This window comes from Chiloscyllium plagiosum, chromosome 7 (genome assembly GCF_004010195.1).
Source record: "Chiloscyllium plagiosum isolate BGI_BamShark_2017 chromosome 7, ASM401019v2, whole genome shotgun sequence".
NCBI lineage: Eukaryota > Metazoa > Chordata > Chondrichthyes > Orectolobiformes > Hemiscylliidae > Chiloscyllium > Chiloscyllium plagiosum.
The window spans coordinates 54,042,258-54,069,992 of record NC_057716.1 but is presented as its reverse complement, the minus strand read 5'-3'; the positions used below and the strand labels follow the sequence as shown (position 1 = coordinate 54,069,992).

At 40.8% G+C, this 27,735-nt stretch overlaps 1 protein-coding gene across 2 annotated transcripts in view; it reads right to left on the bottom strand.

Moving 5' to 3' along the window:
* Positions 1 to 1,461: 1,461 nt before the first annotated feature.
* arl6ip6 (ADP-ribosylation factor-like 6 interacting protein 6) overlaps positions 1,462 to 27,735 on the bottom strand; it is a 139,754-nt gene continuing 113,480 nt past the window's right edge. Inside the window, exon 4 of one of the 2 annotated variants that reach the window (XM_043693773.1) lies at positions 1,462 to 1,560. In XM_043693773.1, the coding sequence (XP_043549708.1) occupies positions 1,542 to 1,560 (19 nt within the window). In that variant the 3' untranslated portion in view covers positions 1,462 to 1,541. The remainder of the gene's footprint in view (positions 1,561 to 27,735) is intronic. The other variant, XM_043693771.1, reaches the window with a different exon arrangement.

The window sequence follows — 27,735 nt, the reverse complement described above, 5'->3', positions numbered from 1 at the left end:
TAGTGTAGCTACAAGAGGTGGTCAAAGTCTGGGAATTCAGTAGCAAGTAACTCATAATCTTTCTCCCCATCGAGAAGGCACAGTCAAGAGTGTAGTGGAATACCCACCACTTGCCGAGATGGTTGCCGTTCCAAAAACTCTCATGTGGAAGCTCAAATCCATCCAGGACAAAGCAGCCCAAATGAATGACACCCGATCACCACCTTTAATATTTACTCAATTCACTGGTGATGCACAATAGCAGCAGTGTGTACTATCTCCAAGTTGCATTGCAGAAACTCACCACGGGTCCTTCAACAATACTTTTCAAGCCCACAGGTCTATCAACTAGAACCATGGTCTCCAACATATGGATTGCACTGGATTAGTCGATCGCAGAGACACTGACAGTTGATTTCACTGTCTCCCTGCATTCCCTCACTGGGTGGATGTTGATTGTCATGCTGCTACATGCCCTCTGCTTTTGGAAATCACACGGCTGGAGAAAAGTGCATGTCTTTAACATGCTTTGGATTAGTGGTGCTGGAAGAGCACAGCAGTTCAGGCAGCATCCAAGGAGCTTCGAAATCGACGTTTCGGGCAAAAGCCCTTCGCTTTGTCAGCTTATTGCATCATGTTTCAGTTTGGTCCATATGGACTATCATTCCAGGGTAACATAAGTTTTGTGATAGCGTTGCAAACAGATGATAAGAAATATATTATAAACCGATGTGTGAAGCCAGTATATTACAGTACTAGAAATATAGGTGGTTATTCTGCTCATCATGTCCATACAGATTTTCTGCAAGAGCAGCTTAGCTACTCCCATTCCTCTGCCCATTCTCTGTAGGTTTGCAGATTTTTTTTTTGATTAGATTACTTACAGTGTGGAAACAGGCCCTTCGGCTCCCCTTGTTTTCCTTCACCTCCTTATCTAATAGGTTTGTGCAGAATGAGGAAAATTTACAGGGAAAACAGTTGCATTCCATATTCAATATCCAAACAACGCAAGCCAATCAGGTTCCCCAGAAATAAATCGGGACCACAGAAGTGATCTCCAATGTCTCCACATTTGAAAGCAGCCAGTGACACTGTGAATGTTCCAGAGGCACGGATCTAGGAGCCAACCTGCAGCATGATCAGTGGCAGAGTGACATCATAAGCTACAAATTAATGCAAAAACAATGAATGATGAACCTGGACCATCTAAAAATAAATAAACGTTGTACAACTTCAATTGTACCTTTTTTATTTGATTATTCACTCACAGGATGAGGCCATTGCTGGCTAGGCCAGCATTAATTGTCCATCTCTTGTTGCCAGGAAGCAGTTAACAACATTGCTGTGGTTTGGAGTCACATGTATGCAGTTCTTCCCTTAAAGGACATTAAAAACCAGATGGGATTTTCCTGACAATTGACAATGGATTCATGGTCATCATTAGACTCTTAATTCCAGACTCTTTGTTGAATTCAAATTCCACCGACTGCTGTGGTGAGATTCAAACCTGGGTCCCCAGAACCTTACCTGATCTTCGGATCAACGGTCCGGTGATAATATCTTTAGGCCATTGCTTCTCCTCTACAGAATGGGAAATGAATTTCTATTAATAACTAAAAGAGAAGAGAATTTGCCTTATTTATCATCAAAGTATATTGATAAGTAAAAAGGAAAATTTGAAATGCCACACAATAATACTCAGTAAATTCAATGAAAATTTTCCCTTGAACAGTTTGTTTCGGACAAAAAAAGCTGACATGTTGAATCCTGTTAGGAAAAATCAACACTCAATTTTTTTTGAACCAGTAACAAAAGGTAAGGTCTGCATTGAAGAATCAGTTTGCATTTGCCATCTTTTGGCAAAACACAAGAAATCATTCTCAAATGGCAAAGTAGTTAGATAAACAATGAATGTGATACAGTTAGTAAGTTTGCAGATGACACCAAAATTGGAGGTGTAGTGGACAGCGAAGAGGGTTACCTCAGATTACAACAGGATCTGGACCAGATGGGCCAATGGGCTGAGCAGTGGCAGATGGAGTTTAATTCAGATAAATGCGAGGTGCTGCATTTTGGGAAAGCAAATCTTAGCAGGACTTATACACTTAATGGTAAGGTCCTAGAGAGTGTTGCTGAACAAAGGGACCTTGGAGTGCAGCTTCATAGCTTCTTGAAAGTGGAGTCGCAGGTAGATAGGATAGTCAAGAAGGCGTTTGGTATACTTTCCTTTATTGGTCAGAGTATTGAGTACAGGGGTTGGGAGGTCATGTTGCGGCTGTACAGGACATTGGTTACGCCATTGTTGGAAAATTGCATGCAATTCTGGTCTCCTTGCTATCGGAAGGATGTTGTGAAACTTGAAAGGGTTCAGAAAAGATTTACAAGGATGTTGCCAGGGTTGGAGGATCTGAGCTACAGGGAGAGGCTGAACAGGCTGGGGCTGTTTTCCCTGGAGCGTTGGAGGCTGAGGGGTGATCTTATAGAGATTTACAAAATTATGAGTGGCATGGATAGGATAAATAGGCAAAGTCTTATCCCTTGGGTTGGGGAGTCCAGAACTAGAGGGCATAGGTTTATGGTGAGAGGGGAAAGATATAAAAGAGACCTAAGGGGCAACTTTTTCACGCATGGACGGGTTGGACCGAAGGGTCTGTTTCCATGCTGTACATCTCTATGACTCTGTGACTATTGACTCTTTATTCAAAGACTTCAAGAATAAAAAAGAAATAATAATGACAATCTAGAGCATGTCACTTGGTACTTTCACAGTACCAAGTTAAGTGAAATCATTTTCTGAAGCTGTCTTTCAGCAACTATAGCAGGATATAAAGGACAGCAGGTACTTCAGTGAATCTATCAATATAACCAACACTGCAGTGTGATTGTATTTGTGAGTATGGTTTTTAAGAACATAACAACTAAAGAGAGTATTCTCAGCATCTTAGCCCTTAAAGAGAGAACAAGGGGTGAGGATATCTACAACTAATTCAAAACATATGTCCTTGAAAAACTGTTGCAGTCATGAAACTGGTTTCTATCACAAATGATCATTCATCAGTCATACTTGCTGTAAATGTGGGTTTTGTCGCATTTGGCAGAAATGATCTTTATTTTCCCACTTTTTGTTAATTATCACTGTGTAATCCAACAACAAGCATTAGTGGGCAAAGTTGTGGACTTTTCTCATGGAATGAAAGTTTTGTAAAGATTGTAAACCCAGTGCTGCCTTCAGTGAATTAATCTTGCATTCTGCTATGAAGTAGTTAAGCGGAGGGAAGATCATGCAATGATTTTTAAATCTGATGCCTGAAATCATAATTTTTCTTTATCAAGGGATGAAGTGTGCAGTGAACTGGAAGACATAATGTCAAAATTGCAAATGAGCTGAACTGCTAACCACAGGGAATGGACAGAGACCGAGCAGATTGGCTTCGTGCTGCAAATGTACTTAAATTGAAACTTGGCCGGTGGTCCTCAGAATTAAAAAAATAAAATGCTGCAATGTTTTGGAGTCTGGAAAAATAAAGCAGCAAAAAATCAAAGACAAAGAAAAATAGCTCCATCTAGAAAATCTCTGTGCACACCTAAGGAATTTAAAATTTAGATGTGATGGAGCAAATTGACACATTTGTCTCAAATCCATTCCTTCAAGTAGACATTGCTGGGTTAGGCTACTCAATTCCATCAGCTGTTTCATTTGAGAACAGTGGAGTTGATATCAAGATAATTACTAAAAATGCAACACCCCTGGATCATGTGGTTAAGATTCCAAGCTATTGTCCCACCGAGTTTATATCACATCATCATCATCATGGTTGATGCTTAAGGCACTCTTACCAGACCTTACACACATAGAAGAAAGTGAGGACTGCAGATCTGGAGCGTCAGGGTTGAAAAGTGTGGCGCTGGAAAAGCACAGCAGATCAGGCAGCATCCGAGGAGCAGGAGAATTGATGTTTTGGGCATAAGCCCTTCATCAGGAATATGTCACATTCAAGTTGATGCCTGAAATGTCAACTCTCCTGTTCCTCGGATGCTGTCTGACTTGCTGTGCTTTTCCTTCGCTATACATTTTGACTCTTTACACACTTAGACCATGGCTATCTCAAACAAACAGATGAACGGATTTCTGGAAACTCATTAAAAAGAGAAAAATACCCCTTTCAATCATCCCATGCTTTTAAAGTGAAAGCTTTGATTCCATATCCTCTGTCACACAACAGTCTCCTAAAGTCCAAGCATTGCACCTGCCTCATAGATAGCCATTTGATGGACTGAATATGCCTAGCAGACACAAAACTACAAAACCCAGACGTCAAGGCACTGGCAGTTAATGGGCCGTCACAAACTGGTGAGAAGAAGACAAAGTGAAGAACTAAGGATATTTGATTTTAGATTAGATAGAGAAAATCCAGATATGACCTCCGCAAAGCCATCAGAGATGCCACAAGGCCCAAACCATCCGTACAGACAGCTGTCACCCTGTGGCAAGGCCTAAACAACATAAAAGGATACAAAATGAAGCACAGCAAGATAGCAGACAAAGACACGTCCCGCCCTGATGCACTCAATGCTCTCTATGCTCAGTTCAAACAGAATGCCAGCAGCACAGTGCCACCTGCCCCGACAGACCCTAACATCCCTGTTATCTCTGTTACGGCTGCAGACGTCACATTGGTCTTCCCAGGAGTCAACCCAGGGAAAGTGACTGCCTCAGATGGAGTCCCCAGCCATGCACTTAGATCCTGGGTGGACCAGCTGGCTTTGACCTCCAATAATCATGAAGTGCTTAGAGAGGATGGTCATGGCCCACATCAACGCTAGTTTCCCAACTAGCCTCGATCCCCTACAATTTGCCTATTGATGTAACAGGTCCACAGCAAATGCCATATCCCTAGGCCTGCGCTCATTACTGGAACATCTAGACAAAAAAGACATCTACATCAGACTCCTGCTCTTTGACTACACCTCCACCTTCAACACCATTATCCCTCCAGACTGATCTCAAAACTCAGAGACCTAGGTCTCAGCTCTGCCCTCTGCAACTGGTTCCTCAGCTTTTTGACCCACAGACCACAATCAGTGAAGATAGGTAACTGCACCTCGTCCACAATAACACTCAACACTGGAGCTCCCCAAGAATGCATTCTCAGCCCTCTACTGTATTCCCTGTACACCCACGACTGTGTAGCCAAATTCTGAATGAATGCTATCTACAAGTTTGCTGATACACCACCGTGATAGGATGGATATCAAACAACAAAGTGTCAGATAGAGGGCTTGGTGTCATGGTGCAATGATAACAACTTCTCTTTCAACATCAGCAAAACAAATGAACTGATCATTGACTTCAAAAAGAAAGGAGGAAATCACATCCCCATCTACATCAACAGAGCAGAGATTAAGAGGGTTGAGAGCTTCAAGTTCCTCGGAGTGATGATAACCAACAATTTGTCCAGGACTTCCCAAGTAGATGCGACGGTCAAGAAGGCACAACCATGCCTCTTCTTCCTCAGGCAATTCAGCATGTCCATAACGACTGTGACCAACTTTTACAGATGCATCATGGAAAGCATTCAATCCAGATGCATTTGGCCTGGTATGACAACAGCTCTGCTCAACACCATAAGAAACATAAGAAAGTTGCATGCACAGCCCAGACCATCACGGAAACCAACCTTCCATCCATGGACTCCATTTATACTTCTCGTTGCCACGGAAAGGCTGCCAACATCATCAAAGACCCCTCCTACCCTGGTAATGCTCTCCTATAACCTCTTCTATCAGGCAGAAGCTACAGAAGCTTGAACATGCACCACAGGTGAATGGACTCTCTAACTTCAAATAATGTTGATCTTGTTAATGATGCATCTCCTGTGCAGTGTAACCCGTATGCCTCATTCTGTCTAAGCACCCTATGATATATATGTCCTTGCTTACTTTGATTTGCCTACACTGCTCACAAACAAAGATTTTCACTGTAAGTAGGCACATGTGACTGCAATAAATCTCATTTGCCGTGAGGTGCAAGGGAGGAGTGAAGGACTGCTGGGAAGGTGAGTAAAAAACATTTTTTTTTTAACAGAGCGGCGAGGAGAGAGGGCGGAGAGAAACGAGGGTTGCCGGGAAGTTTTTATGTGGGTGAGATCTAAATCTGAGACCCGACAAGGTAGGGCCTCCCTCCCACCCATCTCTTCTAACCTTACTAAGGGTCTGTAAACTCGGTAAGTTTTCAGATTTTCTCATTTTGTTTTCTTCTTCTCTTCCTTTGTTTAGTCCTGTGCGGGCTTTCAGAGTAGCGGGATATGGATGTTAGGGCAGTTGCATGTTCCTCCTGCAGAATGTGGCAGGTGAGTGACACTTCACATGTCTCTGCCGACCACATCTGTGGGAAGTGCACCCAACTCCAGCTCCTTGAAAACCGAGTTATGGAACTGGAGCTGGAGCTGGATGAACTACCAATCATCCAGAAGGCTGAGGGAGAAATTGAGAGGATGTACAGGGAGGTGGTCACTCCGCAGACACAGAATAAGGACAGCTGGGTTACAGTCAGGGGGGAGGAAAGTGAACCGACAGTTAGAGCAGGGATCCCCTGTGGCCATGCCCCTCAACAATGGATACTGCTGGTGGGGACAGCCTACCAGGGGAAAGCCATAGTTGTCTCTGGGACTGAGCCTGGCATGTGGCTCAGAAGGGAAGGGAGGAGAATAGAAAAGCGCTGGTGGTAGAGGTCTCAATCATTAGATGGATTGACAGGAGATTTTGTGGTCAGGAACGGGACTCCCGGAAGGTATGTTGCCTCCCTGGTGCCAGGGACCGGGATGTCGTCGATCGGGTTTGCAGGATTCTGAAGGGGGAGGGGGAGCAGCCAGAAATCGTGGTACATATTGGCACCAATGATACAGCCAGGAAAGGGACTGAGGATCTGAAAAATGACTACAGAGAGCGAACTTGAAAGCTGAAGAGCAGGACGAGTAGAGTAGTGACCTCGGGTTGCTACCGGTGCCACGAGATAGTGAGGTGAGGAACAGTCAGCCAGTGCAGTTTAACATGTGGCTGTGAGGGTGGTGCAGGAGGGAGGGCTTCAGATACCTAGACCATTGGGGTGCCTTCTGGGGAAGGTGGGACCTGTACATGAAGGATGGGTTGCACCTAAACTGGAGGGGCAAAAATGTCCTGGGTGGGAGATTTGCACGTGTGATTCAGGAGGGTTTAAACTAGTTTGGCAGGGGGGTGGGAATCAGAGCTACATGTCTGAGGTGGGGCAGTTGCAGATGGGGCAGTGACAGGATGTCGTGAATCTATCGGGAAGGTTTCTCATGCGATGAAACAAAGAGATCGATTAAAGTGTGTCTGCTTTAACACAACGAGTGTCCGAAATAAGAGTGACAAACTTAGATCATGGATCAGTACTTGGGGCTATGATGTTGTGGCCATAACGGAGACGTGAGTTTCACAGAGGCAGAAATAGCTCCTTGATGTTCCAGGGTCTAGAACATTTAAAAAGAACAGGGAGGGTGGAAAAAGAGGAGGGGGTGTAGCATTGCTAATCCAAGAGTACATCACAGCTACAGAAATGAAGGTTGTTGAGGAAGGTTTGACTACTGACTCAGTATGGGTGGAAGTTAGGAACAGCAAGGGAACAGCCACCTCATTGGGGGTTTTCTACGACCCCCTAATAGCAGTAGAGAGATTGAAGAACTCATAGGCGGGCAGATTTTGGAAAAATGCAAATGTAACAGGGATGTTGTTATGGGTGATTTCAACTTTCCCAATATCGATTGGAACCTCCTTAGTGCAGATGGTTTGGCTGGAGCTGTTTTTGTCAGGTATTTTCATGAGGATTTCCTTACTCAGTATGTAGACAGACCGATGAGGGGAGAGGATTTGGTGTTCAGCAATGAGCCAGAACAGGTGTCAGATCTCGCAGTGGGAGGACACTTTGGTGACAGCGACCACAACTGCCTCACATTTACCATAGCCTTGGAGAGGGAAAAGAGCAATTACCAAGGGAAGATATTTAATTGGGGAAAAGGAAATTATGATGCTATCAGACAGGAGTTAGGAAGTACAGACTGGGAGCAATTGTTTCACAGAAAGGGCAGAGCAGACATGTGGAGACTGTTTAAGGAGCAGTTGTTTTGAGTGATGCATGAATTTGTTCCTCTGAGACAGGTAAGAAGGGGTAAGATTAAGGAACCTTGGATAACAAGAACAGAGGAACTTCTCATCAAAAGGAAGAAGGCAGCTTACATAAGGTGGAGGAAACAAGTATCTAGCACAGCTCTAGAGGATAACAGGCTTGCTGGAAAGGAGCTCAGAAATGAACTGAGGAGAGCCAGGAGGAGGTACAAAAAAGGCTTGGCAAGAAGGATTAAGGAGAACCCAAAGGCATTTTACTCATATGTGAGGAATAAGAGAATGATCAGGGAGAAGGTAGAGCCGGTCAGGGGGAGCGTAGGGAACTTGTGTGTGGGGTCTGAGCAGATAGGGGAAGCCCTAAATGAGTGTTTTGCTTTGGTTTTCACCAAGGAAAGGGACCTTATTGTGAATGAGAACTCTGAGAAGCTGGGAAATAGGCTTGACCAGATCAAGATTGATAAAGTTGATGTGCTGGAAATTTTGGCAAACATTGCGATTGATAAGTCCCCAGGGCCAGACCAGAAGCGAGAAAAGAGGTTGCTAAGCTGCTGGCGAAGATCTTTGCCTCCTCACTCTCCATAGGAGTCGTACCGGAGGGTTGGAAGGAGGTGAATGTTGTTCCTCTTTTCAAGAAGGGTAATAGGGAAATCCCTGGCAATTATGTCTGTGGTCAGCAAAGTCTTGGAAAGAATTCTGAGAGATAAGATTTATAGCGTGATTAAAGGTAGTCAGCATGGCTTTGTGAGGGGCAGGTCGTGCCTCATACATCTTATTGAGTTCTTTGAGGAAGTGACAAGATAGGTCGATGAAGGTTGAGCAGTGGATGTGGTGTATGTGGACTTCAGCAAGGAATTTGATAAGGCTCATTCATAAAGTCAGGAAGTATGGGATACAGGGAGATTTGGCTATCTGGATTCAGAATTAACTGGCTGACAGAAGGCAGAGAGTGGTTGTAGATGGAAAGTATTCTGCCCGGAGGTCAGTGTTGAGTGGGGTCCTGCAGGGCTCTGTTCTTTGGCCTCTGCTCTTTGTAGTTTTCACAACCATGCACCACCAGCCTATCACCGACCATTAATCAAACATACACAGACAGCCCTCCATCAACACTCTATTTCCAGGCATTAAACAGATATACACTGAATTGGCTGGCTGACAAAAGGCAGAGAGTGGCTGTAGATGGAAAGTATTCTGCCTAGACGACAGTGTTGAGTGGGGTCTCGCAGGGCTCTGTACTTGGGCCTCTGCTCTTTGTAGTTTTTATAAATGACTTGGATGAGGAGGTTGAGGGGAGGGTTAGTAAATTTGCAAATGAAACAAAGTTTGGAGATGTCGTCGATATTATAGAGGGCTACTGTAGGCTGCAGCGTGACATAGACAGGATGCAGAGCTGGTCTAAGAAATGGCAGATTGAGTTCAATCTGGATAAATGCGAAGTGATGCATTTTGGAAGGTGGAACTCGAATGCTGAATATAGAATTAAAGACAGGTTTCTTGGCCGTGTGGAAGAACAGAGGGATCTGAGTATGCAAGTACATATATCCCTCAAAGCTGCCACACAAGTGGATAAGGTTGTTAAGAAAGCATATGGTGTTTTGGCTGTCATTAACAGGGGGATACAGTTTAAGAGCCGTGAGGTTTTGCTGGAGCTCTACAAGTCGCTGGTGAGGCAATACTTGGAATATTGTGTCCAGTTCTAGTCGCCCTTCTATAGGAAAGATACAGAGACTTGGGAGAGGGTGCAAAGAATGTCTACCAGGATGTTGCTTGGACTGGAGGGCTTGCCTTATGAAGAAAGGTTGAATAGGCTCGGACATTTCTTTTTGGAGAGGAGGAGGAAGAGAGGAGACCTGGTAGAGGAAGGTTTACCAGGATGCTGCCTGGACTGGAGGGGTTGCCTTATGAAGAGAGGTTGACTAAGCTCGGACTTTTCTCTCTGGAGAGAAGGAGGAAGAGAGGTGACCTGATCGAGGTATACAAGATAATGAGAGGAATGTATAGAGTCGATAGCCAGAGATTTTTTTCCCCAGGGCAGGATTGACTGGCATGAGGGGTCATAATTTTAATATATTAGGAAAAAGGTACAGAGGGGATGTCAGAGGTATGTTCTTTACGCAGAGAGTTGTGAATGCATGGAATGCGTTGCCCGTGGTGGTGGTGGAAGCAGAGTCATTAGGGACATTTAAGCGACTGCTGGACATGCACATGGATAGCAATAAATTGAGGGGTACGTAGGTTAAGTTATTTTATTTTACAGTAGGATTAATGCTCGGCACAACATCATGGGCCAAAGGGCCTGTTCTGTGCTGTACTATAAACAAAAATTGAATCAAATCAAATCAGATTAATATAGCACTAAAAATAAACTGTCTATTCCATATTTTCTTTAGGGTAGAGATTGAATTATATTTAAATTCAAAATATGATCAGGTGTTTAAAAATGTTTGAGGCCATTGCAGTATGGAAGGATAAGTACAGTCACAAAGGTAGATTCATACCCATTTTCACAGTTAGAACATTTTATTAATAAGGTTTTCAGTGTCTTGTTCCGCTCTATATTGATAAGGTACAATCAAGTGCCATTAACATCAAGAGGTAAAGAAATAATCACTTTTGTTTTGCCATTTGGGTTATTACCAACATTGCCATTTGAGTTAAAGAATAAGTCGGCTCCATTCCTGAGACTTATCAATCACATTGTTAGTGAGGCTTGTAACTACATATTTTATTTAGATTAAGTATTATAGAGTAGCGCTCGGGAGGAGCATGTGAGACTTGTTCAAGCAATTAAAGTTGGCTAGCTTAGTAAAATGAATCTGCAAAAGCAAGAGTAACCTACCTAGAACATATTGAGGATAAGAAAAAGTGTTGCCAGGGACTGGTGAAGTGAAGAGTCTTACAGAGCTTTCTTTCCTTAAACTAAACAATAAATGACTCCAGGTACTTTTCAAATGTCAGCATAATAGGCTGTACCTTTAACAAATTTTTTCAAGAAACAAGAAAGGTGATATTTTTCTACTCTACTGTAGAAAAAGAAACTTTTGAATTATTATGATTCTCTAACATTTTGAAGTCCATGTCTGACATGATAACAAGGAAACACTAATTTACAGTGGTCATAATCCATTGGCCTTCACTGAATAGCTTAAATGATGAAATGCAAGACTGCTCAAATGGAGTCTTCTCTATCAACCAACTAATGTAAATATTTTTCACATTGCTAGAAAGAGTAATGTAATTGTAGATGCACTATCCCATATGTAAAATGTTGGTTTAAGTTGAAGGTTTAAGAAATACTAAGAGTTTGAGAGTTTGGATAAGGGCATGGATACGAATGATGCATGATATAAATCTCGTGTGTTGTTGATCATGTGTCACAATTTTATGTTAAAATTCAGTTTTGAAATGGTTTTCTAATTATGGAAATGGAGGCATGTAAAAACCATATCTTTCTTTTTACTGTGGAGTGAAATATGAAGAAGACTGTTTTAATACCAAGGATGTGGAATGGATTGATATACTTTAAAAAGCAGACTACCAGTCCTTATTGCAGTGGTCTTTACACCGTTGTTTGCTCAACCAGTGAGGATAGTTTAGTTGCAGATAAACTGGCACAAGGGAGTATGCACAAAAAAGAAACTTGGCTGCCTACAAGTAGTATTGACCTATGAAGTGATGATCAGTTGTCAATACCAAAGGCTTTCTGCCTGCCAACAACTATGTGATTGGCTTTGAAGTTGGCTGTGAACAAGATAACCATAAGCATTTGGATGTCCCCAAAGAGATCAAGACAGCCATAAGACTTTGGATGTCTTTGCCTCTGCACTTAACAAAAACCCAAAGCTTGAAGAAAGTCAATTTATTTTCCCGCACCAGCTGCTGTAACTCAGAAAGTTTGTACGTGAAAGTGTTTGGGGTAAAGTCTTGGCAAGCTACAAGAGTCATCTCAGCAAACTCTGTGGACTGAGACCATAAATTGCTTTCTCAATTATTTCCCTCCTTTGTTTTATGTCTGCCTGAATATTTGCATAGTACAAGCATTATAAGGAGTTCGCAATTTTAACCGGTAGAGTTATATGTCAATGATTCATTGTTGTTACCCTGCTTGCAGCACAGTTCAGCTAAAGGCCATCCCAATGGTACAGCTCCCTCTTTTCCCAGTTCTGGTGGAAGTACCCTGTGAATTTAAACCCACTTCTCCCACACCAATCTTTGAGTCATTCTTTCAATTTTCCAACTATTTTTTCTCTATGCCAACTTGCTTAAACCTCGAGTAGCTATTATGTTTGTGACCTTGCTTTGTATTTTACACTCCATTAGCAGAACCTCTTTCTTAGTCCTACATAACTGATATTCATGTGAACCAAGACAGTGGATCTTTGACTTCCCTGTACAAGTTCCTCTCCAACACTGAGAAGATGTATTTAACCTTCCCAATGGAGAGGGAACACAGCCTTCAGACTGACACTCTTGTCTGCAGGTAACCATATTTTTCCCTTAATTATATTGTACTCTGCTATAACTGCATTCCTCCCAATTCCCTTCACATAAATAACTCTCTGCACTATGGTACCATGTCAGTTTGCTCATCCTATCTGCAGTCCCTGCTCTCATTACCACCAAGTTATAACCTCAATTCTATTGAATGATCACCAGGACAGTGACCCATCCAGTAAGTCATACAACCCTGTTCCTGATAGCAGACCAAATTCAAATTAGCCATCTCAAGGAGTATGACTGCCTCCTGGAACAAAGTATCCAGTAAATACCTCCTCCCCTGATGCATCACAGTGACTCATCTCATAGTCCAACCATATATTTAATGATGGAAGACAATTTCCATTAGGTTCCAGAAGAGAAAAGCTATTCAATGTAAAAAAGACATAATGAATGGGCAAAAACTTGACAGATAGAGTTTAATGTCGGGAAGTGGGAGATCGTGCAGGTTGATAAAAATAATCAAAAGACCGACTATTATTTAAATGAAGAGAGACTCCAGAATAGTTCAATAGAGAGGATTTGGGTATTCTTGTGCATAAAACACAAAATGCTAGCATGCAGGTACAGTGAGTAATTAAAATGGTAAATGGAATTCTGACCTTTACTGCTCGACAGCTGGAGTTTAAAAATAGGGAAGTCTTGTTACATCTGTATAGGGTTTTGCTGGGGCCCTACCTGGAGTATTGAATATAGTTTTGGTTCCCTTTTAAATAAAAGAACATACTGGCATTGGAGGTAGTTCAGAAAAAAATCATTGGGCTGATTCCTGAGATGAGTTAACTTATCAAGAATGACTAAACAGGTTAGGCCTTTATACACTAGAGTTTGGAAAAGCAAAGGGTGATCTTACTGAAACATAAAAGATTCTGAACAGGCTTCCTGCTCCTCGGATGCTGCCTGACCTGCTGTGCTTTTCCAGCACCACTCTAATCTAGACTCTGGTTTCCAGCATCTGCAGTCCTTGTTTTTACCTTGTCAGGATAGATGTTGAGATGTTTCCACCAGTGGCAGAACTTAGACCTGGAGACACAGTTACAGAATATGGGGACACTAATTTAAAACTGAGATGCAAAGAAATATTTGCTCTCAAAAGGTAATGAATGTCTGGAATTCTCTGCCTTGAGAATTGTGGAGGCAGATCACTGAAAGTATATAAAGAGGAGGTAGCTATATTTTGAAATATTGTGGATTTGATGGTTATACTGAGCTGGCACAAAGAGGCTTGAGGCCTAGGGCAGATCAGCTATGATTTTGTGGAATGGCAAAGACTCGAAGGTTTAAGCTAAAAAGGATGTTGATGGTTAAGAAAGGTTTGAATTATAAAAAACATACTGGATAGACTGGGACTTTCTTCACTGGAACATAAGAGGTTAAAAGAGGTGACTTTATAGAGGTTTATAAAGTTATAAGGGGTATAGATAGTATTAATGGTCTTTTCCTAGATGAGGGATTTCAAGTCTGGGGGTACATTTTTAAAGTGAGTGGAGAGAGATTTAAAAATACATGAAGGGCAAATATTTTACACAGAGGATGGTGAACGTGTGAAATGAACCTCCTGAGGAAATGGTGGATGTGGGCACAGTTAGAATGTTTAAAAAAAAATACTTAGGTAAGTACATGAACAGGAAAGGTTTGGAGTGATAGGGGTCATGAGCAGGCAGGTGGGACTAGTTTAGTTTGGGATTATGTTGGGCATGAACTGGTTGGACCGAAGGATCTGCTTCTGTGCTGAGTTACTCTATGACTCAGAAAAGATTTACAAGGATGTTGCCAGGGTTGGAGGATTTGAGCTAAAGGGAGAGGTTGAATAGGCTAGGGCGGTTTTCCCTGGAGCGTCGGAGGCTGAGGAGTGACCTTATAGAGGTTTATAAAAGCATGAGGGGCGTGGATAGAATTAATAGACAAAGTCTTTGCCCTGGAGTGGGGGAGTCTAGAATTAGAGAGCATAGGTTCAGGGTGAGAGGGGAAAGGTTTAAAAGAGACCTAAAAGGCAACTTTTTTGCTCAGAGGGTGGTAGGTGTATGGAATGAACTGCCAGAGGAAGTGGTGGAGGTTAGTACAATTGCAACATTTAAAAGGTATCTGGATGGGTATATGAATAGGGAGGGTCTGGAGGAATATGGGCCGGGTGTTGCAGGTGGGACTAGATTAGGTTGGGATATCTGGTCGGCGTGGACGGGTTGGACCGAAGGGCCTGTTTCCATGCTGTACATCTCTATGACTCTATGACTGAATGGTTGACTCTTGCTCCTATTTCTTATGTTTTTACACATTATAAAACACAAATTTGAGTTATTTGAATTGCACAACGTATGTCTGGGCTAATGTTAACTGAACGTTCAGTATGGTGCTGACTTGTAACACAATGCAGCCTGTGCGCTGTCCTGTCATGAACAAAATAAATCAATCGTAAGGAATGTAAACAGTTTAAAATTGTACTTTAAATACTTCTTGAATAATTCACTTAAGGGAGTGAATATGAACTCTACAGTTGCTACACTTAAAAGTTCCAGCTTGTTCTGAGGGAAGACAAAATGTAGCTGGCTGTTCTTTGTATAGAACCATCAGTTTAAAATCTGTCATTCATCAGTAAAAAAAATATTCAACACATTTTCTTGCCTTGCTGCATTTTCTTTGGATCTCCAAAGCATGTTTCTCATCATATGCCATAAATGTTCAAAGAATGTGTTTTGCCACAGTTGTGTGATTAATATGGTTTCTAGTTATGTTTACCACTTTGGTCAAGATTCAGTTTATTCTAATGATAAATTTGCACAGGAGAAGGAAATATTCATTCATTGTAAGATTGTCAGAGATTCATGATATCTTATGCTGATCTTTTTTTTAATGATACGAGCTCACTTTTTTGGCATTGTAACAAATCATAATGTCACAATAATATTTCTACACAAGCATCAGAAATTGGTTTCATTACTATAATATCAATCTTGTAATCTGAAAACAAACAATTGTTAGAAACATGAAATAAAGATAAAATGTTGCAACTTTGTTTTTCTTCATTATCTCTTTTTATTTACCCATCTTTCCTGACTGCTGTAACTCCTGCACGGCTTATTTATTCATTTTTGTTCTTATTGTTGTAGGTTGAAATAAAGTTCCTTTAACTTTGCTGTGCCTCCTCCAATCTTCAGAGTGGGTCTGACAGAGAACCAAGTAACTTAATCTAGCACTTAGTTCACTAAGAAGTGGCACCAAATTAGGTCAAAAGAGAAACTAAACAGCAGCCTCTTCGGAGCAACTGATTTAAACATTGATGTCATTTTTGGTCTAATGGAAACCAAAATCATCTCTGCTGGGAGCAGCTGAACAACACAAAAAAAAAGCCATCTCAACAGCATGAAAGGAGATCAAAATATTACAGTGCACATGTAGCGTAAGCATACACAACCGAACTTGAAATGCACCATATATCTCTTTATTGCCCACATACAAAGATGCACAAAAGCAGAAAGTATATTTTGAATCTAGGCCGAAGTGATAAAGTCAAATCAGCGGACAAAAGTTGCATAAATTCAGTGGAGAGAATTTCGTAATTGGATGCGGTTCAAGTGAGGGTGCATAATTTAGGACATTACTCATAGTGGCCCTGAATCTATGCTGGAAAGTGGTAATCAATCTCAGGAAGATTGTTTAAATGCCCAAAGAGGCCCTCTGCCAGTGTCATAAATTCTAAATGCATTAAAACCACTTTGTCAGCAGCCCAACTGCCTGAGGCTGCCTTTGTTGGTATGGCAAAGGGCTACTGTAACATTCATCTGCCTCAGCACGACTGACATCCTGTTACAGACACAGGAACCCACTTAATTATTGGAGCAGGTCCATCAGTGAGTAAACATATTGGGTGAAAGTTCTATTCTGCTATGTCTCTGCCTGCTCCAACTATTGTGAGGGATTTCTGCCATTGACATTAACTGTCAGCAATTTCAACTTAGTTTCTGATATGAATTACTAATTCAACAATAATTGATAATAATTTAATACTATGCATAAGCAAGTCCTAATTTTATATCTCCTGACCATCAGTAATTCACAATCTTTCTCCACAGTCAGATATCATTGAGGTAGTGTGTCATCTGTTGACAGAAGATTTGTAGTTCACATTTACGAGGGGAATACTATTCCTTGTATTTTTAAAAAATCTTAATATGTACAATATGTGTATAGGTGTAAGTCTGGCTCTAACAAGGTGCTCTACCTGAAGTGGCAATGCTTATGTAACTCCTGAAATGTGAGAAACTGGTGCATTGGTACAGTGGTAATGACAAATCCAACAGACATGTATTGCAACTATCTATTATCCTTCACTAACGTTCCTCAGGCATGTCAGTGTTGGGGCTAATAGTAGGCTATTAGTTCTAAATGGTCTTCCTCATATCCTTAGCTATGACTTCTGATTCTGGACTACCTGATCATTGAGAACATCATTCTTGTAATTACTCTGTCTAGTCCTGATGGAATTTTAATGTTTCCATGAGGGCCCCCTTCTCCAATCCAGTGAATATGGTCCTAACTGGTCAAGTCTCTTGTCAGACATCAGTACTGCCATGCCAGGAATTAATAAACATTTGTTGCAGTTCCATCTGTAGCAGAACATCATTCCTCAGATAAAAAGAGCAAAACTGCACACAAAACTGGTGTGATCTCACCAAGGCCCTGTACAACTGCAGCAAGGCATCCCTGTTACTGACTCAAATGATCTGGCAATGAAGGCCAACATTCCATTTGCCTTCTTCACTGCCTGCTGCACCTGCATGCTTACCTTCAGTGACTGGTATAAAAGGACATCCCAATCTTGTTGCACCTCCCCCTTTCCTAATCTATCACTATGAGACAAAACACAACAATCTCCATTTTTTCAAAAATAAAAACTTATCACAACCAGATACATATGGTTTCGCATAGGCATGTGTTATCAATTTGATAATTAGACAAATAGGTAAAACAGATTTTACAAGTCTCATATTTCAAAGCCCAATTGAACACTTTGGAGATTTGACAACTTGTCCTCATTTGGTGATTGTGTACCTATCTGGAGGGGGACACATTGTTCTCTGTTGCACTTGTTTGACAATTTAGTTGTCTTGCTGTCAACTGTTGTCACTCAACATCACAGCATAATCATTACTGTTGGAGTGTTCGTTCCCAATGCATTCTGAATTCTTTGCAATGTAGCACCATAACTTTGCATAATCTGGGTTGGTTGCATATTAAGAAGCAAAAAAGACATTCAAGTTTTAGTATTTGGATTTCTAAGTCAAACTCTGCCAAGCACAACATTGTGGTGGTTCTTTACCTACTCACTTTTCATGTATCTCATTTATTCTCCTTTGTCTTAAATGAAGAATGATTTGCATTTTAGAATGATTAGACAATTGGGGGGTTGATGGGCAAAATTGTTCACATTTTCCTTCCAAGCTGAAGATGGTAACCTCTTCCCCATTGGTGTTGCAAAATGCAACAACACAATGTGAAAATCTGTTTTGTTGCTTGTACTTGTTGATCATTAATTTAATAATATCTACCATTCGTTCAGCTCAACCACTTGAGCTTGGATAGTGGGGTGACGATGTTAGTTCACATACCTTGAAATAGATTGCCTGGTACTGTTGTCCATTGTCAGATGCATTCTGATCCAGGACACTGAATATAGTGCTAAATATGTCGACAATGCCTGGGTGCAGTGTCACTAAATTGTCAAACAATAGGAAATTTAGAGAAGCAATCCATTTCAAGGATGTACTCTTTCCATGCACTGTGAATAGGTTGTGGCTGCTTCTGTCCAAGGAGTGGATGCAATACTGTGTGAATGTTGACCCTTCCTCATGTGCAAGAATTGATAAATTTGAAATGCATTAATGAATCATTGACATCTTTATTCATCCATGCTAGTATACAGGTTCATGTGCTCGCTATCTTCAACATTCAGTACCCATGTATTCCTGGGGTACACACAAACATGGTATCCTGGTGTAACACTTAGGATTAGGATGTTTTTTTTGCCTTTGGAAGTGATTTTTCATGCCATATTAAGTTTATCTTGTGTAGTCAAAATGAACAAATCTTAGGTGCTGTGAGAAAGGATCAGAACCCCAAACCAGAGAGTGGTGTGCTTTTAACTCGAAAATGTATTTTTTAAAAAGGAATGTACTATAGCCAAAAGATCAACAGCAGATATAAATTCAATTACCGCCTGCCAAATTCCTGTGTCAGATTCATGAAATGCAGCATCTGTACAATGTCAGAGATCCTCAAACAGAGTGAGCGCTATAGCAAGAAGGGATTGTGAGAGGGCTGACCATCTCCACCCACTCAGCAGAATGCGATCTTTCACAGAATTTTTGTGCTTTGATCTTCTAGTGATCTACAAAAAAGGGGCTAAAACTGACTGCAACACTGTCTGTAGTGGGCTGATGTTCTAATATGTGAATTAGTCTACTGAGAGAATAACGGCACAGAGGTGGCAGCTGTTTATACCCCTCCAACTGCAGGTCAAAGAAAAGAGAAAATTCTGAGTGCTGCTGACCAACCACTGCCAGAAAGAATCACCTAAAAAGCCAACTATCTTGAAATCAAATGATCCACTAACACCACTGTAATGGCTGCAATGTTCAACTATCTATGCTTCATGTACAATTCAGAAATTGATCCGCATATCAATTTTTTAAACATTTATCTTTTTGGACTCAGCTCTCATTATGTATGTGTCTTACTTTACTGTTTTCACATTTAGTTTCTTTTTGTTAATTACATTGTTTCCTTTAAAGCGTAAGTTCATTTTCCACTAGGGAAATGATCTTTTAAAAATTTACCTTGTTACAAATAATGAAGGAGCCAAGCGATAAACAAGGCAAGCCTGCCCATTCTTCCTCACCCAGGAGTTCAGTGATTTGAGGCATCCTATCTGGCGAACTCACACAAGGACTGGTCATAACAAAGTACATCTTTAGTACAATTAGATCATCTAGATAATGACTTTTTGCAACTCTTGTAGTTTCTGATCTTGACAATAGCCAATTGCACCATTCACACTGTCTCCAGCTAACGTGTAACAGATTAACCTTGATAACACATCCAATTTAGTAGTCTAGAATATCAATACGTAGGTCAGGAGAAACATCTTAGTCTTTTTGTAGGTTGAGTAATGTACTCAATGTAATCTTCCTGGTACCTTAGTTTTCAATTCAATGTCATATCCTTTGAGATTGTTGACTGATTCAAATGTGTCATATTATTCCACCACAGTAGGAGTGGTTTGAATCTTATGAATCATATCTATATCAAGATTTGTGTATCCTGGTAGTTCTGCCACTGCTGAACTATTGGTATCTACCAGGTCGAATATGTCAGGGAAATCAAAGTGATCGACGTTTGGGAGATTTGTAGCTCGGGTGCTCGTTGTTGTGGTTCTGTTCGTAGAAGAGCTGGGAATTTGTGTTGCAGACGTTTCGTCCCCTGTCTAGGTGACATCCTCAGTGCTTGGGAGCCTCCTGTGAAGCGCTTCTGTGGTGTTTCCTCCGGCACTTATAGTGATTTGTATCTGCCGCTTCTGGTTATCAGTTCCAGCTGTCCGCTGCAGTGACCGGTATATTGGGTCCAGGTTGATGTGCTTATTGATTGAATCTGTAGATGAGTGCCATGCCTCGAGGAATTCCCTGGCTGTTCTCTATTTAGCTTGTCCTCTAATAGTAGTGTTGTCCCAGTCGAGCTCATGTTGCTTGTCATCTGAGTGTGTGGCTACTAAGGATATCTGGTCATGTCGTTTCGTGGCTGGTTGGTGTTCATGGATGCGGACCGTTAGCTGTCTTCCTGTTTGTCCTATGTAGTGTTTTGTGCAGTCCTTGTACACAAAATCCCATGCAAGGACTGCCCTTTCTACTCCTCTGAATGAAATGGATAACTTCACATTTATTCACGTTAAACTTCATCTGCCACATTTTGGCCCATACACGTAACCTATCCATATCTTTTATAAATTTCTTATTTCTGCTTTGCAACTTACTCTTCCACCCATTTTAGTGTCATCTGCAAATTTCACTATAGTAGATTCTATCTCTATTGAATTGAATTGAATTGAATTTATTGTACCAAGGCACAGGTAAAAGCTTTGTCTTGTTAGCAATACAGGCAGATCACATAGTTAAGTAGATTAGATAAGTAAATAATAGGTAAACAGCAGCAAAAATAAAAACACAGGTACAGGCAAATGTTAAGAATTTGTGAGTCCATTCAGTATTCTAACAACAGTAGGGTAGAAACGGTTTCGAAATTGGCTGGTGTGTATGTTCAGGCTTCTGTGCCTTCTCCCTGATAGTACAGGCTGTAGAAAAACATTGCCAGAGTGAAATGGATCTTTGAGAATACTGGCGGCCTTTCCTTGACAGTGGTCCCTATATCCAAGTCATTAATATAGATCATGAATAGTTGAACCCTGAGGATTGAACCCTGTGGCAACCCACTAATTACATCTTGCCAACCAAAAAAAGACTCATTTATCCGAACTGTTTTTTTGTTAGTTAGCCAATCTTCTATGCAAGCTAATAAATTACCTTGAACCCCATGTGATCTTATTTTGTAGATTAAGTTTGAGCAGCACCTTATCAAATGCCTTCTGAAAGTCCTGATATGCGACATCTACAGAATCCCCATTATCCAAATGGTTTGTTAAAGAAATGTGATAACTACAAAAGGCCCTCATGTACCTGGAATTGCTCTGAATTTGAAGGCTCACTTCCAATGCTGCTGTAAAATGTGACAATTATTAGCTGTCAGGTATTGGATCATAAATACAATCCTTCTATCTGGAGAATTTTATATCCTGTCAGAAACAGGAGAGGAGATCCTCAACTTTTCTGGTAATATTTTTATTTCCTTTCTTCTTTAAACAATTAAGAAGTTAACTGAATTTTATCAGTTTTATCATTCATAAGTCAGAAGAGTCCTTGTAAAATTAGAGAGTTAAGAAGTCACAAAGCATAAAGCTATATATAGGGTATATGAATAGGAAGGGTTTGGAGGGATATGGGCCAGGTGCTGGCAGGTGGGACTAGATTGGGTTGGGATGTCTGGTCAGCATGGATGGGTTGGACCGAGGGGTCAGTTTCTGTGTTGTACATTTCTATGACTCTATAACTCTATATATGTATACATATCTCAAGTGATTAATTTATACTGGGGCTGAGATATGACCTGCTTTTCTAATTTCCATGTTCTGGTCGCAGTTAGACACAGTGAATTTTCAAGTGCTTAGGATTTCCAGTTCTAAGTTTCAGTGTTCCATCCATTTGCACTTTTGAATATCTGGTATGTGTACAAAACTGAACAAGACATTGGCAGCATGTGTAAAATTTCCTTGCTAATTCAAATGGCTGATCTGATGGAAATCAGAGGTATAGGGCGACAGCAAGGGAGCATTATCATAAGATGGAAACTCAGAACTCTTGCAGGGGATGTGGAAGTCCTCCCAAAATAAGCATCAGGATGTAACCACTGCTTTTGTAGTTCCAACTCCTCATCATCCAACAGCCAAATTGACAACACCAATTAAGTATAAATCATCTGCCTAACAGCACTGTAGAAACATAATTTAAATATGATCATAAAGTGTCCTGCCTCTCAGGAGCAGGACTCAGTCTTGTCACGCAGTATCCTGCCACATACATGTTGGCAGGTGCATACATAACAGATTGGTGTGTTTTAGAATTCTTCATTTTAACTTTCCCTTACAGATCACAAAGGTTTAATATCAAACCCTATATATCGGAGAGGTATTCAGCGTCTTTATATTTTGCTATGATTTAACTTTTGGTGCATATACTTGGAATTTCAGAACTTTACATTTAGCACCCAACTCTTTATATGTGTCAGTTGTTCTTTTATGTCTTATTTGCTGTTTGGTCTGATCTGTTCATCCTTCTTTCAGGCCATTCTAGTTTTAATGGTATCCCCTAATTTATTTATCATTTGTACCAATCTATCACTATGGATCTGACTTGGTTGACGACCTTTTCATAAAAACAGCTTTGCCTACAATCTGTTGTAAGGTCCTAGGAATCTGAATCACCGTTTTTTAAATCAGCCTGTTCAGCGATGTTATTTAACACCTCTGAAGTGATGGGGCTTGAGCCTAGACCTCCACGGCACAGAGTTAGGGGCACTAACATTATGACAGAAGGGCCCTCTGAATCACCCTGTTTTTCATTACAGGATATGAATTTCAGTTGTGATCCAGCTCCTGGTAGATCAGTCCTGCAAATGTGCCCAGAGAGTGCCCCCCCCCCCAGCCTGCATTTATTTTTAAAGTTCTGGCTGTATGCTTTAGACATTACATCAAAAAACTATAAGACAGTATGCACTCTAATACATCTCATAGTTACTTAGCATCTATGGAACCCTCCGCAGAACAAAACAGCACAAATATTTGACAGGAGATTGTAGCCAATGAAAGTCAAGTCTGAATGTTGCTTTATTATTTTACATCTGTCTTTACATTACAAGATATTGCTACACAGCTGTTTCGTATATCAAAGCTATATCACAAAGTGTTCGTAGTTAACCCAGGAATGTTGATTGCTGAAGTTTGCCAAGACCTCACTGAGTACTTTTATTGCTCCCTGTGCTTCAACAGTTGCCTTTGAGATGCAACTTACAACTGGTTACTGAAAACCTTGGCTTGCTGACATTTGTTTTATACTTCAAACAACAAAGCATTGTAACATATCCCAGCTCCATATGAAGACCAGCAATGGACACACTGGATGAGCAGTTATATCCACTTTTTACATTATGGATTTTTCTTGCTCACTGAGTTCTTCCAGTGCTGGACAACAAAATCTACATTATGGAATGTTAGAAAAATTTGTAGGATGCTGAAGTATGAAACAGGCCATATGGCTCATCAAGTCTGTGCTAGTGTTTTATTTTCATGATTCAGTTAGTCCAAGTCATACCCTTTAATGGACCACATTTTCAATCAACTGTTCAATCCATTTTCTTGATATTAATGGATTCTGTTTGGTGACAGAAAATTATACTTCCTAACTACCTTGTGAAGCTTCTAAGCTTCCTTAAATTCTTGTGATTATCTTGAAATGTGTGCCACCTTATGAACCTCTCCACAGCCAATGAAAAAGCCAATTACTATTGAAGATATTGTAATTCTTCATCATTTCAAATCAGCCTATAAGTTTTTCAGCTGAACTCAAGTCTCTGGGAGCACATAATTTGAAATCCTGTGTGTAACCGTAAGTCTTTATTCATTAGTTGGAAAATGGGTTAACTCTATAAATTTATATAGCAAACTAAATTTTTTGTTTAATTTACATACCATGTTGTTTCCAGTACTGGCTGCACAAATAAATTCTGACTCTTAACAAGGGTCAATTCCTGTTTATTGCATATATAAATACATTTAAGATTTTAGTTTATCACCAATATATCTGAATAAAAGCATTTGTCCTCATATCCACAACCCACACTCCTTCCCTGATCTCTTGCCCCAAATCTTAAATCTGTTTCCATTGCCCTTGCACCATCAGTTAATGGGAACAGCCTTTTTTGTCTAACTTGTCCTAATCTGTCATAAACTGTACAACTCTACTAGATACCTCCTCAACCTTGTTTGCTCCAAGCAGAATAACTAGAAGAAATTGAGGACTGCAGATGCTGGAAATTCAGAGTTGATAAAGCGTGGTGCTGGAAAAACCACTGCAGGTCAGGCAGCATCCGAGGAACAAGAGATTTGACGTTTCAGGCAGGATCCTTCTTCATGATCCTACCCGAAACATTGACTCTCTTGCTCCTTGGGTGCTGCCTGACCTGCTGTGCTTTTTCCAGCACCACGCTTTATCAACCCTAAGGACTATAGGTCCAGTTTCTCCAACCTAACCTTGCAGACAAATTTCATTACCCTGGAACCATTCTGATAAGTCTCCTCTCCGCCAACTCAAGTCCTTGACATTTTTCCTAACATGCTTCCAACTAGAAAGCACTTATAGATAAATGATTCAAATTCTATCATTCAGATAGATACAATAACCCTACACAGGAAGACTTTGCTAGCCAGGAGTTGTGACTATGTGGATGTCATACTCGGAACTATCTATTGTGTTTATTTAATTGTGCAACCTGTTTGTCATTGACTTTTCATATATTGATTTCTTTCCCCCACTCAAAAGGTTTTTACAAATACAAAGTTAGGATAATTGACTATAAATCAGTAACTGTGTTTACACTTACTTTAAGGTAGATTATAATCACTAAAGACACTGTTCCTCCAAAGTTGAAATAAACTGCGAAAGCCAACTTCTGTTAAGCAAATAAATCTAATCACAAGAGTACTGTTGGACTGTGTTGAGTCGACAGCAGGCTCCAGTTAGTCTGCCAACTTTAGACCAATGGTTAATAGCTCAAACATAGCTTAGGCAACCGGCTAGAACTCCGACTGTGTACTATGTTTTTATTATATGTTGGTTCAATAACAGTGAGAAGTGAGATGGAAGGTGTAGGCCACATTGGCTCTCACGAATCGTTTGCCTCTGGTTAGCCAGGCATTATTTAACTTTACTAAAACATAAAGGATTCTGAAGGGGCTTGATTGGGTAAATCGTGAGAGGATGATCCCCCTCATGGGAGAGTCTAAGACCAGAGGGCATAATCTCAGGATTAAGGAGCATCATTTTATGACTGTGATGAGGAGGAATTTTTTCTCTCAGTGGGTTGTGAGTCTTTGGAATTGTTCATCACAGAGAGGTGTGGGGGCAGTGTCCTTGTGTATATTTAAGGCTGAGACAGATAGATAGATTCTTGATCAATAGGGCATCAAGGAATATGTAGGAGAATCAAGGGAATCAGTAGTAGAATCAAGGGGAAAGGGCAGGAAAATGGACTTGAGGCATGTCAGACCAGCCATGATGCTACTGAGTGATGGAGCAGACTCAATGGGCTGAATGGCTGACTTAGATTAGATAATACTTTTGTTTCAAATATGGACCTTCTGAAGAATTTTGAGTGTAATATTCTTGTCACCTAATTTGCTCTTTGCATACAAATTTCAATAAAAAGACTTAAAACAGATGGCTAGACCCTCAAAGACAGCAACAATCAATATTTATATTGCAACTTTAGCCGATGAGGACCCAAGGAGCCTCACATGGCATTTATAAAACAAATTATAATACCAAACCAAATAATGAAATACTAGGTTAGATGGGCAAAATGCGATCAAAGAGCAAGATATTAACACATATGTTAAAAGAGGAAAGTGTGGTAAAGAGATAGAGAAATTATTTAATAAGACCATAAGAAATAAGAACAGTGGTGGCTCAGTGGTTAGCACTGCTGCCTCACAGCTCCAGGGTCCCAGGTTCGATTCCAACCTTGGGCGACTGTCTGTGTGGAGTTTGCACATTTTCCCCGTGTGCGTGTGGGTTTCCTCCAGGTGCTCCGGTTTCCTCCCACAGTCCAAAGATGTGCAGGCCAGGTGAATTGGCCATGCTAAATTGCCCATAGTGTTAGGTGCATTAGTCAGAGGGAAATGGGTCTGCGTGGGTAACTCTTCGGAGGGTTGGTGTGGACTTGTTGGGCCGAAGGGCCTGTTTCCACACTGTAGGGAATCTAATCTAATCATCTTGCTCACAATTGAAAGTAGATTGATTGTGATGCAATTGAGTGGGTTATGTGTATCCTGTTTTTTCACGGATAGGGCATAATGTCCTGAGGACACAGGTTCGAATCCTGCCATGGCAGATGGTGGAAATTGAATGCAATTTTTTTTAAAAAGTTTGGAATGAAGAGTCTAGTGATGACCATGAATCCATTGTCAATTGTCAGAAAAAACCTATCTGGTTCACTAACGTCCTCAGGGAAGGAAATCTGCTGTCCTTACCTGCTCTGGCCTACATGTGACTCCAGACCCAAAGCAATATGATTGACTCTTAACTGCCCTCAAGGGCAATTTAGGAATAGGCACTAAATGCTGGCCTGGCCAGAGATGCCCACATCCAATGAACAAATAAAAAGAATCAAAAATTGTGTCTTTGATAAAGGGAATTGTGGCAAAGGCAGGAATCTGATTAAAAGATTCAAACTGGAATTCTGGGAAAGTGGGACATGAATTTGTGAGGCAACTACATATTTAAGGTTTTTGGAGCAGAAAGGGAGAATTGAGCTGGTAGTATAGCTTGCAAGGCTCATTTGTCAAGGATTAGTTCTATTAAAGAGGGAGTTAAGTTATACAATTAAGTGATTTGAGAAGCTTTTAGCTAATTAATACATTTGGAGTAGTGAGGCCATGTAAGATGATGATGTGAAAGGGTCACTACATGGGGAGCACAACAGTTAAGGAGGAAACATGAACTCAGTTGAGAGAGAGCATGATGAGTCGAGATGGGGTTTGAAATCACCAAGCATGAGATACATAAATCACCAATGCAGAGGGTGAGGGAGAAAATCAGTGAAGATATCTTGGTGCTGGTGAAGAATAAACATTTTCAATAAGAGGTGAGAGGAGTAAAGATAAAATTGTCAAAGGAAGGATAAGAGCCAAGAGCAGTAGGGGACGGATCAAATGGCAACTTAGTGATAAGAACCAAATTGTAACCAATGAGGAAAATAAGTAGAAGATGTAGCCAGACAGGTAGACATTATTTAGTGAGAAGATATGATCATCCTTCAGCCACAGTTTTGCTAAGGTCATAATGTTGATGCATCATTCACAATAAATTCATGGATGGCAAGGACCTTATTCACAAATGAATAGACATTTTAGAGAGAGATGGGAAGTGGAACAGTGACTGATTGATTAATAGTGGGAAGAGTAAGATGGGAAGAAAATTAGTAGGATTTGACTCCAACAGCCCTGTTGGGAAAGAGTCATAGGGTCATAGAGCCATAGAGATGTGCAGCATGGAAACAGACCCTTTGGTCCAACTTGTCCATGCTGACTTGATATCCTAAATTAATCTAGTGCCATTTGCCAGCATTTGGCCCATAACTCTCTGAATAACCTACGTCTATTGACAAAGCCCTAGCCAGAGAAACAATAGCCAACCTGCTGAACAGACATAACAGACAACAGGACGTTGAACCCATCAACAAAGA